At 22.7% G+C, this 14,959-nt stretch overlaps 2 protein-coding genes across 3 annotated transcripts in view; one reads left to right on the top strand and one right to left on the bottom strand.

Annotated features, from left to right (window-relative positions):
- Positions 1-14,959, top strand: part of LOC122509353 (neurotrimin-like) — a 163,680-nt gene that overhangs the window by 18,654 nt on the left and 130,067 nt on the right. The gene's annotated exons all lie outside the window — the stretch shown is intronic.
- LOC122509354 overlaps positions 1-14,959 on the bottom strand; it is an 83,371-nt gene that overhangs the window by 12,041 nt on the left and 56,371 nt on the right. For both annotated transcript variants that reach the window (XM_043623345.1, XM_043623346.1), the window contains one exon: positions 13,975-14,141. In XM_043623345.1, the coding sequence (XP_043479280.1) occupies positions 13,975-14,141 (167 nt within the window). The remainder of the gene's footprint in view (positions 1-13,974; positions 14,142-14,959) is intronic.

The raw sequence follows: 14,959 nt of genomic DNA on the forward strand, positions 1-14,959 counted from the left end.
ATTTGATTAAAATTGTTTTAAAAATAATTGAAATTCTGTGATGAATTTTATTATTTGTGAAAATAATTGAATCCCTAAGAAGAATTTTATTATTTTTGAAAATAATTTCTGCAAAAATTTGTAACTTCTCCAAAATTAAATTTTTTTTTTGTTTTTAATTGAAATTTTTTGCATAAATTCATTATTTTTAATAATTCTTAATAAAGTGCTTTGAGAATTTTCAAATTCATTTGTTTATTGAATTTGACAATATTGAATTTGACGAAATTTCAATTATTCGTAAATTCTTCAATTAATTATATATTAGAAAATGAAAACTTCAAATAATTTAAAAAAAAATCCGCAATAAAACTTCTTCAAAAAAGAAATAATTCTATTGACGAAAAAAATTAATTCTATCGACGAATTTTAATAACAATTTTTAGAATATAATTACATTTTTCAAGAAATTTGATTAAAATTGTATTAAAAAAAATTTAAATTCTGTGATGAATTTTATTATTTGTAAAAATAATTGAATCCCTAAGAACAATTATATTATTTTTGAACAATATTTAATTTTTGCGAAGAATATTATTACTCTTGAAAATAATTGAATTTCTGCAATAATTTTTAACTCTTCCAAAATTAAATTCTTTTTTCGTGTTTTTAAATAAAATTCTTCTATAAATCCATTATTCTTAATAATTTTTGAAAAAGTTCTTTGAGAATTCTCAAATTCATTTGTTTACAATTTAATATTACAATATTTCAAATATTCGTAAATTCTTCAATTAAATATATATTAGAAAATAAAAACTTCAAATAATATTAAAAAAATCCGCAATTAAACTTTCTCAAAAAAAAATTAATTCTTTAGAATTGTTAGTTAACAATATCAAAAATTCAAATTTTCAAAGATTTTAATCTGAAACCTTTTCAAAATTCAATTTTATTTCTAAAAATTTAAACTCTAATGCTTTTAATATTCAATTATATTCTAAAATTTTAACTGAAATCCATTTTTAAATCAATTTTTATGAGAAAATTCTACTAGAATTCAATTGTTTAAAGACAAAAAAAACTATTTATTGAATAACTCCATGTTTTTTAAAATTGAATTCTCATAAAGAATTGTATCAATAAATTTTTAAATAATTGAATTCTTTTGACGAATTTTAATAAAATTTTTATGAATAATTACATTTTCTCGAGGAATTCAATTAAAATTGTATTAAAAATTATTAAGAATTTTTTTATTTACCAAAACAATTGAATTCCTGTAAAAATTTAATTATTTATGAAAATAATTTAATTATTGGGAAGAAATTTAGAAAAAAATTTGTAAATAATGAAATTCCTGTGAAATTTTTATTATTTTTTGAAAATAACTAATGGTTTTAATTAAAGGAAAATTTTTGAAAATAATTGAAATTTTGACAAGAATTTTATTAAAATTTTTGAAAATAATTGGGTTTTGGAGAAGTATTTAATCCAAATAATATCGTACAATTTACGAACTTTTCATTATTTTTTAATCAAATTACGGACTTTATGTATACCTTTTTTCAAAAAAACGGATTTTAAGGAATTCAAGCAAAGTTACTGAATTAAGGACGTGTAAAAACGTCAAAAATGATACAAATAGTGGGGGTGAAATTTAAAAATAATTTTTTTTAGTAATTTTTAGTCTCAGTATTTTGATTTCCTCTTTAATTTTCGAGTATAATTACCTACTTACTTATTCATTTTGTACGAAGAAACTTAATGACAATACGATTTTAGCAACATATATCAATGAATGTATAAATTATCTTTGTTTGTACTAAGAAAGAAAAAAATTTTTTTTTTGATGATGATTTTGCATGGATACTAAAAAGTCTTCTCATAAAATATTTAGGCTTTCATTACAGAAGGCAAATTCCCTGAGGGGATTTTTCAAAGGCCACAGTAGCTCCTAATTGCGAGAGTTTTCAAACGTGAGGGAGGGCAGACTTATTCAGTCTCATCATTTGCTAGAATTTAAGTTGACCCATTTCACACGATCGTCATCATAGTTTATTCAGTATTCGAAAAATGTCACGTCTCCTCAGAAATTTTGTAATAAATTATTAAAATACGATCTTCTCAATTGCCACGTGTATTGTATTGATGTGAATTAGAACTGTACTATATCTGCGCGATAAATTTTCCCACTGGAATATAAAATAAAGTGACAAAGAAAATGATGGATTCAAAAATTTTATCTAGACTAAAACCTAAAAGATAGAAAATTGAAGGAAAGGTAGAAAAATTATAATTTTTTCAATTAAAGTAGTAGTTAAAAAGTTTGGTCAGACAAACTGTTTTAAAAAACTTTTTTAAAGTTAGTTTCAGTGGTAGAAGGGAAATTCTGTGAGACAGCGAATTTTTTAAAATACTTTTTATCCTTTTTTTTTTGGTTATAAGTAGTAAAAAACTGTTTTAGCCAGATAAATAAGTTCTGTCTGAATATAAAGAACGTTTACTCCTAAAGAAACAATTTTAAATTATTCGGAAGTGTCTGACTCAATACGTAGTTTACTACTGATTATCCTAATTATAATAAAACTAACAACAATTCGCGCGCTAATTATTCTCCAAAGTTCAATTATTATTTTCATAAACGTCAAAAAAATTATTGTCCTAATATTAATAATTTTCAAAAAATTTTCTAATTTTAATGATTTTCAATATCTACTATTTTAATAAAACTTCCGAAAAAGAATTCAAATTTTAACTACTATTTTACTCAAATTTCACAAAACAATTCTACTATTCAAAAAAAAAAAAAAAAATGTTAAAAAATTCCTCTCAAACATTCAATTAATACGAAAATTATTAAAATTTTTCGTACGAATTCTTGTAAAGAATTCAATTTTCTTTATAAAAAATTAAATTTTTCAGGGGAATTCAATTATATTTAAAATTTTAACAAAATTCTCCACAAAAATTTAAGTATTTCAAAAAATAATAAAATTCTTCTGACGTATTAGTATTTCGAAAAATAATAGAATTCTTTGCAACATTCAAATTATTTCAAAGATTTAAATCAAAATTCTTGTAAAGAATTCAATTATTTTTATAAATAAGTAAATTTTTCAGGGGATTTCAATTATTTTTTATAAATAATTAAATTTTTCAGGAAAATTCAATTATTTTTGAAAATGTTAACAAAATTCTTCAGAAAAATTCAATTATTTTCATAAGTAAGAAAATTCTTGTGAGGAATTCAATTATTTTAAAGATTTTAATCAATTTTTTGGAAAGAATTCAATTAATTTCATATAAATAATAAAATTCTTCTGAGAAATTAAATTATTTTCAAAAATAATAAAATTGTTTGCAAAATTTGAATGATTTAAAAAATTTAAATCAATTTTTTTGGGCAAGAATTCAATTAATTTTCTAAATAATAACATTTTTCTTAAGAATTTAATTTTTTTTTTCCATTAAAATCGATGCAAAAATTCAATTATTTTTATAAATAATAAAACTCATTGTAGAATTTCAATTATTTTTTCATACAATTTTAAATGAATTCTGCGAAAAGTGCAATTATTTAAAAAAAATTTTATTAAAATATGTTTATAAAATAAAAAATCTGATTTAAAAACAAAATTGATTTTTTCGAAAAAAATTTTCAATAAAATAATAGAATTTTCAAATAATTGCAAAAATACAATTATTTGAAGAAAAAATTAAATTCTTCTTACAAAATTCAACTATGTTCAAAATTTGAAAAAAAATCTCGTAAAAATCCAAATTATCTTTGTAAATAAAAAAATTCTTCTCCAAATTTCAATTATTTTCATAAATGTCAAAAAAATTCTTGTCCTAATTTTAATAATTTTCAAAAAATTGTCTAATTTCAATGATTTCCAATATCTACTATTTTAATAAAATTTCCCAAAAAGAATTCAATTATTTAAAAAAAAGTTTAATAAAATTTTATGCAAACATTTAATTATTTTCATAAATAATAAAAGTTTTGACTGCAATTCAATTATTTTCATAAAAAATAATTTAAAATTCTAGAAAATAATAATTTAATTAAAATGATGAAAATAATTTTGATGAAGTTACAGTAACAATATTCTTAAAATATAAAATAATGATTTTATTACTTGGTCATCTTTAATTATTAGAAAACATGAAGAAATCGATCACTCCGAGTCTTCGACTCGGAGCAATTGATATCTTCTTGCCTTATAAGAATATTTTTATAAATTGTTTAATTTAGAAAAGGTTTGAATTTGAAACTTTTGAGAATGTCTTAATTCCTGTGAAAAATCCTTTTTTTAAAAATAAGAATAAAAATATAGGAATTGTGCAAATCTTTTTCTTCTTTTTCTAAAACAAAATAATAATTATATTTAAAAAATTGGTATTCATAAACAAAAAATAATGCAAAATAAATAAATTTTCTATTTCTTGATCACAGTTGTTTAACAATTTTCGGCTCGGTGAAACTAGCGACCCGCGGGCCGCCAGCCATCAGAAAAATCCAAAGGCGCCGACACACATATAGTAGCGCGGTGGCCCTATACGATTTAATCAACGCAAAAACAACGTACGCTAGCTATTACAGTTTATAGAAAAAATGCAATAGTCACATTTTAAACAGCAATAATATCCCTTTAATTTGCGACCAAGAAACAAGAATTTGGTCGAAAATTGTTCGAGTTATGAATTTTTTTTGACATATTTCAATATTTTCGTTTTTCTGATACGGGCGGGTGGGGAGGCTGGCTATCAAAAATTTTTTAATCACATTCCTATTGGTTTAATGACAAAAAGCATTAATCCCTCTTTAATTTGCGACCAAAAAACAAGAATTTGGTCGAAAATTGACCAGGTTATGAATTTTTTTTAAACTTTTTTTTCAATTTTCGTTTTTCTGATGCGGGCGGGTGGGGACGCTGGCTATCAAAAATTTTTTAAACATATTCTTATTGGTCCAATGAAAAGAAGCATAATTCCCTCTTTAATTTGCGACCAAGAAATAAACATTTGGTCTAAAATTGTTCGAGTTATGAATTTTTTTTAAACCTTTTTTTTATTTTCGTTTTTCTGATACGGGCGGGTGGGGACGCTGTCTATCAAAAATTTTTTAAACATATTCTTATTGGTCCAATGACAAGAAGCATTAATCCCTCTTTAATTTGCGACCAAGAAACAAGAATTTGGTCGAAAATTGATCGAGTTATGAATTTTTTTTGACATATTTCGATATTTTCGTTTTTCTGATACGGGCGGGTGGGGACGCTGGCTATCAAAAATTGTTTAATCATATTCCTATTGGTCCAATGACAAGATTCAATTATCCCTCTTTAATTTGCGACCAAGAAACAAGAATTTGGTCGAAAATTGATCGAGTTATGAATTTTTATGAAACTTTTTATTCAATTTTCGTTTTTCTGATGCGGGCGGGTGGGGACGCTGGCTATCAAAAATTTTTTAAACATATTCTTATTGGTCCAATGACAAGAAGCATTAATCCCTCTTTAATTTGCGACCAAGAAACAAGAATTTGGTCGAAAATTGATCGAGTTATGAATTTTTTTTGACATATTTCGATATTTTCGTTTTTCTGATACGGGCGGGTGGGGACGCTGGCTATCAAAAATTGTTTAATCATATTCCTATTGGTCCAATGACAAGATTCAATTATCCCTCTTTAATTTGCGACCAAGAAACAAGAATTTGGTCGAAAATTGATCGAGTTATGAATTTTTATGAAACTTTTTATTCAATTTTCGTTTTTCTGATGCGGGCGGGTGGGGACGCTGGCTATCAAAAATTTTTTAAACATATTCTTATTGGTCCAATGACAAGAAGCATTAATCCCTCTTTAATTTGCGACCAAGAAACAAGAATTTGGTCGAAAATTGATCAAGTTATGATTTTTTTTTGAACTTTTTTTTCAATTTTTGTTTTTCTGATGCGGGCGGGTGGGGACGCTGGCTATCAAAAATTTTTTAATCATATTCCCATTGGACCAGTGACATGAAGCATTAATCCCTCTTTAATTTGCGACCAAGGAACAAAAATTTGGTCGAAAATTGATCGAGTTATGATTTTTTTTTGAACTTTTTTTTCCATTTTCGTTTTTCTGATACGGGCGGGTGGAGACGTTGGCAATTAAAAATTTTTTAATCATATTCCTGTTGGTCCAGTGACAAGAATCAATTATCTTTCTTTAATTTGCGACCTAGAAACAAAGAATTGGTCAAAAATTATTGAAGTTATGAATTTTTTTCCGATCTTATTCCAATTTTTCGTTTTTCTGATACGGGCGGGTGGGTACGCTGGCTATCAAAAATTTTTAAAACATATTCTTATTGGTCCAATGACAAGAAGCATTAATCCTTCTTTAATTTGCGACCAAGAAACAGGAATTTGGACGAAAATTGATCGAGTTATGATTTTTTTTTGAACTTTTTTTTCCATTTTCGTTTTTCTGATGCGGGCGGGTGGGGACGCTGGCTATCAAAAATTTTTTAATCATATTCGTGTTGGTCCAGTGACAAAAAGCATTAATCCTTCTTTAATTTGTGACCAAGAAACAAGAATTTGGTCGAAAATTGACCGAGTTATGAATTTTTTTTTAACTTTTTTTTCAATTTTCGTTTTTCTGATGCGGGCGGGTGGGGACGCTGGCTGTCAAACATTTTTTAAACATATTCCTATTGGTCCAATGACAAGAAGCTTTAATCCCTTTTTTAATTTGCGACCAAGAAACAAGAATTACCCTAGAGTGTGCCGCGTGGAGGTTGCAATTTTCTACAGTCCTTTTTTAATTTTTTGTTTTAATTTGTATTCGTAATTCATAATAAATTGGAAAAAAAAATCGAAAAAAATTTATAACTCGAACAATTTTAGACTTAATTTTTATTTCTTGGTCACAAATTTAAGGGAGATTATTGCTGTTTAAAATGTGACTATTGCAATTTTTTCTATAAACTGTAATAGCTAGCGTATGTTGTTTTTGCGTTGATTGAACCGTATAGGGCCACCGCGCTACTATGTGTGTCGACGCCTATGGATTCTTCTGATGGCTGGCGGCCGGCGGGTCGCTTGTTTCACCGAGCTACAATTTTCTAATTTTGTTTAAAAGTAAAGTACAAAAATCTGCATAATTTCAATTTGACAAAAGATAATATTTAACAAAATTTTAGTCTTTCAATGAAAAGAAATGAAAAAAATTCTGATGATTTCTATTTGTCATCACAATTTTGAATTAATTATAAAATAAAAATAATCATAACAAAATAATATAGTATACAATCTATTCTAAAGTTAACAAAAAATAAAAGTATAAACAAAAGACAACTTCAGAGTGTGAGGGACAGAAAAAGTGAATGAATGAATAAGAGAACATTTAAATTATTATAGTTAATTCTTTATTCTTGTATTTTTTAGTTTTAAGTAGTAAAAACGTGTTTAGTCAGACAAATATAATTTGTCTGACTTTAACGGACTGTTACTACTAAAGAAACAATTTAAAATTATTCGGAAGTGTCTGACTCAATACGTAAGAAAGAAAAAATAAAATAAATAAATAAAATTATCGTAATTATAATAAAATTCTTTATTCTTGTATTTTTTGGTTTTAACTAGTAGAAACGGGTCTAGTCAGCCAAATACACTTTGTCTGACTCTAAACTGACTTTTACTACTTATTATAATTTTGAACTATTCGTATCTGCATAAATACTTAGCTTACTATTGTTTCTTTTTCTTATTCTCTTGTCTGACTATCACTGACCTTTACTACTGTTTTTTTAAAATTTGAATCGACTTACTAAATATCCCCTTTACTATACGAATTCCAAACTTTCTAATTCCGTCAACCTGACCATAAATATGTTTTACTATCGATAAAATATTTTACAACATCATGGAATTACCCCGTCTGACATGTAATGTACCATTACTACTTATGATAGATAATATATTATTTTTGATGAATTTGACGGTCTTTTACCATTGAAAAGTTTAGAAATAAAAAATGTTTGACTAAATGCATATTTCTACTACTGATTTTCGCTTTCTAAACGTTCGTCTGACTATTGCTGTATTTTACTACTAATTTTATGCATTCCTGAAACGTCTGACTAAATATCTCTTCTCTTCCAGGAGATATTTCTCTCTTCTGTTCTAATTTCAAACTGTGTATTTCCATCAAGTTAACTGCAACTATGTTTCACTATCGATGAAATATTTTACAACTGCATGGAATTATTCTGTCTGACTTATAACGCGCTGTTACTACTTATTATACATTATTTTATCTGAATTTTTCTTTTCTTTTTTTGCTAGTGAACAAATTTAGAAATCTTATTTTTCTTTTTTTTTTAGTCTGACATAATACGTAGTTTACTACTGATTCTCGTTTTATCTCTTGTAAAAATCAATGGTAAATTATAGAAATAGTCAGAAAAAAGTGTTAATGTAAAAATCAGTAGTAAGATATGTATTTGGTGAGACGTTTTTCGTTTTATTTCTTTTTTGGTACTGTCTTTAAATTCTAAACAATAAAAAAAATGTCTGACCAAATACATATCTTACTACTGATTTTTACATTATCCCTTTTGTCTGACTATTTCTATCATTTATCACTGATTTTTACAAGAGATTTATTTAGTTTGTTTCTAATTTTTATTTAGTCTGACTTAATACGTAGCTTACTACTGATTCTTATCTTTCACCTTTTGTCTGACTACTGCCGTCTTTTATCACTGATCAGGAGTCGAAGTAGGTCTGTAAATCCCGTAAAGGTCCGTAAAGTCCGTAATTTGATTTAAAAGGACGAAAAGTTCGTAAATTGTACGATATAATATGGAGAATTTTAGAAAAACTACAAATGATTGCAGAAATTCAATTATTTTTAAAAGTAATAAAATTCTTCGCAGAAATTCAATTATGATTAAAAATTTTTTTAAATTCTTGTAAAAATTATCAATTATCTTTTTAAATATAATAAAATTCTTCTCCGAAATTTAATTATTTTCAAAAATTTTAATGAAATTCTTGTCCAAATTTCAATTAATTTCAAAATTTTTCTTCAATTCAATAATTTTTAATATGTACTGTTTTAATAAAATTTTCCAAAAATTTTTTATAAGTTTCTTCGCAATAATTCAATTATTATTTTCATAAATAATCAAATGTTTACAGGGATTCAATTATTTTCGTAAATAGTAAAATTCTTTTTAGAAATTCAATTATTTTTATAAATAATAAAATTCATTGCAAAATTCCATTTATTTTTATTACAATTATAATCGAATTTCTCGAAAAATGTAATTATTCCTTAAAATTTTATTAAAATTCGTCCAAAGAATTCAATTATTTAATAATTTTGATAATAAAATACTTTAATAGAATTGAATTTTAAGAAACATTCAATTACTAAATAAATTATTTATGTTTAGACTTAAATAATTGAATTCTAGTAGAATTTTCTCATAAAAATTTATTTAAAAATAAATTTCAGTTAAAATTTTAAATTATAATTGAATATTAATAGAATTACAGTGCGAATTTTTAGAAATAATTGAATTTTGAAAAGGTTTCAAATTAAAATCTTTGAATATCTGAATTTTTCATATTTTTAACTAACAATTCTGTGGAATTAATGTTTTTTAAAAAAGTTTAATTTCGTTTTTTTCTTAAAATATGTAAAGTTTTTATTTTCAAATGTATGTTTAATTGTAGAATTTCCGAATAATTGAAATTTTGTCAAATTAAATTGTAAACAAATGAATTTGAAAATTCTCCAAGCACTTTTACAAAAATTATTAAAAATAATGGATTTATGAAAAATTTTAATTAAAAAAAAAATCAATTTTGGGGAAGTTACAAATTATTGCAGAAATTATTTTCAAAAATAATAAAATTCTTTTTAGGGATTCAATTATTTTCATAAATAATAAAACTCATTGCAGAATTTCAATTATTTTTAATACAATTTTAATTGAATTCCTCGAAAAATGTAATTATTTTTAAAAATTTTATTTAAATTCGTCCACAGAATTTAATTAGTACTTAAAAATTTGTTAAATAAGTTCTTTATGAGAATTGAATTTTAAGAAACATTTAAAAATTCAATAAATTATTTATTTTTGTATTTAAATAATTGATAATGGATTTATAGAAGAATTTTAGTTAAAAACAAGAAAAAAAAATTAATTTTGGAAAAGTTACACTTTATTGCAGAAATTCAATTATTTTCAAGAGTAATAGTATTCTACGCAAAAAATTAAATATTGTTCAAAAATAATAAAATTCTTCTTATGGTCAAAAGAATTTAATTATTAAAAAAATTATTAATAAAATTCTTTACATATAAGAACTCAATTTTAAGATACATTCTATTATGCAATAAATTATTTATTAATTTTGTTTTATTATAATTTAATTCTCGTAGAATTTTCTAAAAAAATTTGATTTAAAAATGAATTTTAATTATTTTTAATACAATTTTAATCGAATTTCTCGAATAATGTAATTATTCTTAAAAGTTTTATTAACATTCGTCGAAAGAATTCAATTATTTAAAAATTTGTTCTAAAAATTTTTTAGGAGAATTCAATGTTAAGAAACATTTAATTATATTTCATCAATTATTTATTTTTGTATTTAAAATTAAATAATTAAATTCTACTAGAATTTTCTAATAAAAATTGATTCAAAAATGAATTTCAGTTAAAATTTTAGATTATAATTGAATTTTAAAAGCATTAAAGCGTAAATTTTTAAAAATAATTGAATTTTGAAATTAATATTTTAGAAAAAGTTTAATTGAATTATTTTTATATTATTTGAAGTTTTTATTTTCTAATATAAGTATATTTAATTGAAGAATTTACTTATAATTAAAATTTCGTAAAATTGAATATTGTAAACAAATAGATTTGAAAATTGTTAAAGAACTTTTTCGAAAATGATTAAAAATAGATGATTTAAAGAAGAATTCAAGTTAAAAATTCTAGAAATTAATAATTGAATTGAATTTTCGAGCCCTGACTGATTAATTCTAATATTAGTAAATTCTAATTTAAAAAATTATAAATCCGTTTATAATAATCTATAGAATATTAAAAATCTAATATTCTAGGTATAATCTAGTAATCTAGAGTTTAAGTAGTGAAAGTCACTTTATAGTCAGACGAAAATACCACAAATTTTTATATAGCGCTTAAAAGTGTTTCTAAGATAAATTTCGATAGTATATAAAATTAGAAACATGAGGAAGCGATAATAATGAGAATTATAAGAATAAGTAACATAACAGACAAAAGGAACTATATTTGAATAACAAAGAAAAATTTGAATGTCAATAATATAAAGAATAAAATTCATATATCTATCTATTGGTGTATATCCATTTTAAAATCAATTGCGAACAATTTACACATTTATGTTGCAATAAAATTGTCATCTACACTGCATTAATACTGTCCGGAATTGAAATGCCTTTCCTCAAGAGAATCTATATACATAGTATAGCAATTTCCACTATAAATCGTTGACTATAAAATCCCTGATTTATGTAAAGTTATATTCACAATCCCTTTGGACAATGTAAAATCAGTGTGTTACGTACCTAGAAAATTTTTACCTCGTAAAATTTTTTTTATATATATATATATATATATATATATATATATATATATCTAAAATTTTTAGTCGCGTTTTGTACAACTATGATAAGAGTAACAAAAGTTTTAATATCAACATTCTATTTTTTATTATCCGCTCTTTAATGTCAACTTTTTGAAAATTTTACTTTATCAAAATTCACAACAATAAAGTGCAAAATTTACCGAGGCGGAATTTTTACAATAATTTTTTAATTTTGAAAAAAGAGAAGAATAAAGAATTCGATATATTTTCCAGCCGAATTGGAGCAAAGTTTGTTATATTTCATGTTTGAATGTTTTTTTTGGCACATATATTTTTAAAAAATTTAAATAAAAATATTAATTAAAAATGAATAAATTTAAATAAAAATATTTAAAAATTCCGATTTTATAGCGTAAAAAGTAAAAAAATGTCTTTTTCACCCCACTCACTCTAAATTTATAAATTTCCAAAGAAAATATATAAATGTTATAATTTCTAAATAAAAAATATATAACTAAATCAATAAAAATAAAATGTTTATTAAAATAAAAAATGCAAATGTTTTAGTTTCTAAAAAAATACATATATATAAATTTTTGAATAAAATATAAAAGTTTTAAATAAATTTTTTTCTTTTTTTTAAATAAATTCAAATACATAGGTAAATATACAAACATATAAATATATAAATATATAAATATATAAATATATAAATATATAAATATAAAAATATATAAATAATAATTATAATAAACTACTTTATTTTTCGATAAAACTTATGATTGATTCTCTTCTGCAAATATTTCTCGTCCCTACAGCCAAAAGCTTTTTGGTTTTGTCGGAGCTTTTCTTTAGAAATTCTCCCTGGTAAGAGTGTTTTTTTTTGAAAAGTCACAAAAGAATGAATAAAAAATATAAATTTCTGCTTTCTTGGAAATTTATTTTTTTCGCATTTTTTATGAAAATTAGAACCATTTTTCTTTTTATTTTCTCCACATACTTTTAGTGTCACTACATTTTATGTTATATATGACAAATAATGTTTTATACTCGCATAATACTAGGTACAACCTTACTTAATAATATATAACCATGTGCTTTTTATAAAATATTCAACTTCTTGATCGTTGTCGGAAAATTTATATATTTTTTCCCCGCACATTCCATTTTCTAGACGTATATTTACGTTTAATTTTACTTTTTGAAAAATATTTTTTCATACCCACATGAAAGTTTAAATTTTTTATTTATTTAGTATCAACGAAAGGACAACTACTTTTTTTTATTGCAAGCTCGTATATTGTTTAAATAAATAAGTAAATCAACGGGCTTTGAAAAACAAAAATTCTACAAAATAAAAATTTTAATTAAAAGAAAGGAAATTGAACTAGTAATAAATAATAATAGAACAATAATATAAAGAACGGGCTTAGAAAACCAAAACGCTACAAAATAAAAAAAATTAATTAAAAGAAAATAAATGAAACTTAGTAATAAATAATAATAAAATGATAATATAAAGAAATAAGAAATATTAATAATAAATAATAAAAATAGTGATAAATAATTAATATAATAAACAATAGGTACCTAATATTTATTTATTTACTTCTTTATTTACTTATTTAATTAGTATTAACGGTTTTACAAAGAAAGACGCCATCTATTTATATTAATATTATTAATAAAGCCCTCTATAATATTTATGTTAATAATATAAATATTAATAATAACAAAAATAATAAGACTAATAAAAAATAACAGAAAAACAATATAAAGAAAAACCAAACTAATAATAAATAATAGAACAGTAATATAAATAAATAACTAAGGAATTTTTAATTTAAACTGTGAATTATATATACAACAATAAGTAATAAATAAAAGAAAATAATAAATTTATTTAATTATAAAATAAAATTAAAAGAAAATCAATTTTACTTTTTTTTATTAATGTAAATAAAAAATATTGTTGCAAATAAAAGTAACCGTTAGAAAAATTGTTTCTAGGACAAAAGTGTCGTATATATTTTATAAAATGGAATTTCTCTTTTTTTTTTTTTTTTTTTTTTTTGTTGTCAATATATTTGTGTGGAAAAAACAAGAAATGTTTGTAATGTCAAATGAATAAATAAAAATATAAATTCAACGCTCGCACACACCGAGAGAGAGAAAGATTGAATAGGGGTTTGTTAGTTTGCAAAACAGAGTCAACGACGTCGAGTTGTGCAATGCAAATTAAGCTGTAGAAATGCTAATTAAGTTGGATGAAAAATAAAAATATAGGGAAAAAAAATTTTTTTTTTTTCCTTTCTTTCTTTTTATTTTTTATTTTGCACATACCTTCGCATTTGAGGAAGCACCAATTGTGATGTGGTTTTGCAAGCTTCGACACAATTTCTTCGTAATTTTCGAATTCTTTCGCGAAGCTCGGGACAATCTCGCGATTGACCGATGCTTATCAAAAGATCGCGGAACTGCGCCACTTGGCTGTTTATGTCGTGAATATGCTGAAAAAAACGAAAGAGAAATTTTAATTAGCATTAATGTATTTAAAATTATTATTATTATTATTATTTTTATTTTATATAATTAAATTCTTTTTAATCGACAAAAGCGAAATTTTTATGCCTTAAAGTCGATTCGAGGCCTGTTTTTGGCTAAGAAGACGATTTTTTATTATTTTACATTACAAATTAAAAAATTTTTATTTTCAAATATCAACTTTAATTTTAGACTAAATTCAAATTCAAAATCAAAAAACATTTACCGACTAACTAATTAACTAATTAATATTATTACTATTTATAAATAAAATTCATCCAAAATTCAAATATTTTTATAAATAATAAAATTTTCCCAAGAATTCAATTAATTTAAAATAACAATTTCTAAAAAATTTAGAAAAAATGAATTAATTTACAAAATTTTTATACAATTCTTCACAATAATTCAATTACTTTCACTAATATTAACATTTTTCATGAAAATTCAATTTTTTAAAAAAATTTTTGATAAAATTCTAAGCAAGAATTCAATTACTTTTATAAATAATAAAACTTATCGAAGAATTTTAATTATTTTTAATACTATTTTACATTAATTAATTAAAACATTCAATTATTTTTACAAATAAAGTTTTACACAAGAATTCCGTTTTTTTAAAATAAAATTTTATAATATTTATTATATTATGAAAACATTCATTATTTAAAACAATGTTTATAAAATTCTTATGAAGAATTAAATTATTTTCAAAAATAACAAATTTTTTCACAGAACTTCAATTCTTTTTAAACATTTTAATTTTTAATGAAATTTTTCGCAA

Source organism: Leptopilina heterotoma, unplaced genomic scaffold (assembly GCF_015476425.1).
Source record: "Leptopilina heterotoma isolate Lh14 unplaced genomic scaffold, ASM1547642v1 Lhet_60, whole genome shotgun sequence".
NCBI lineage: Eukaryota > Metazoa > Arthropoda > Insecta > Hymenoptera > Figitidae > Leptopilina > Leptopilina heterotoma.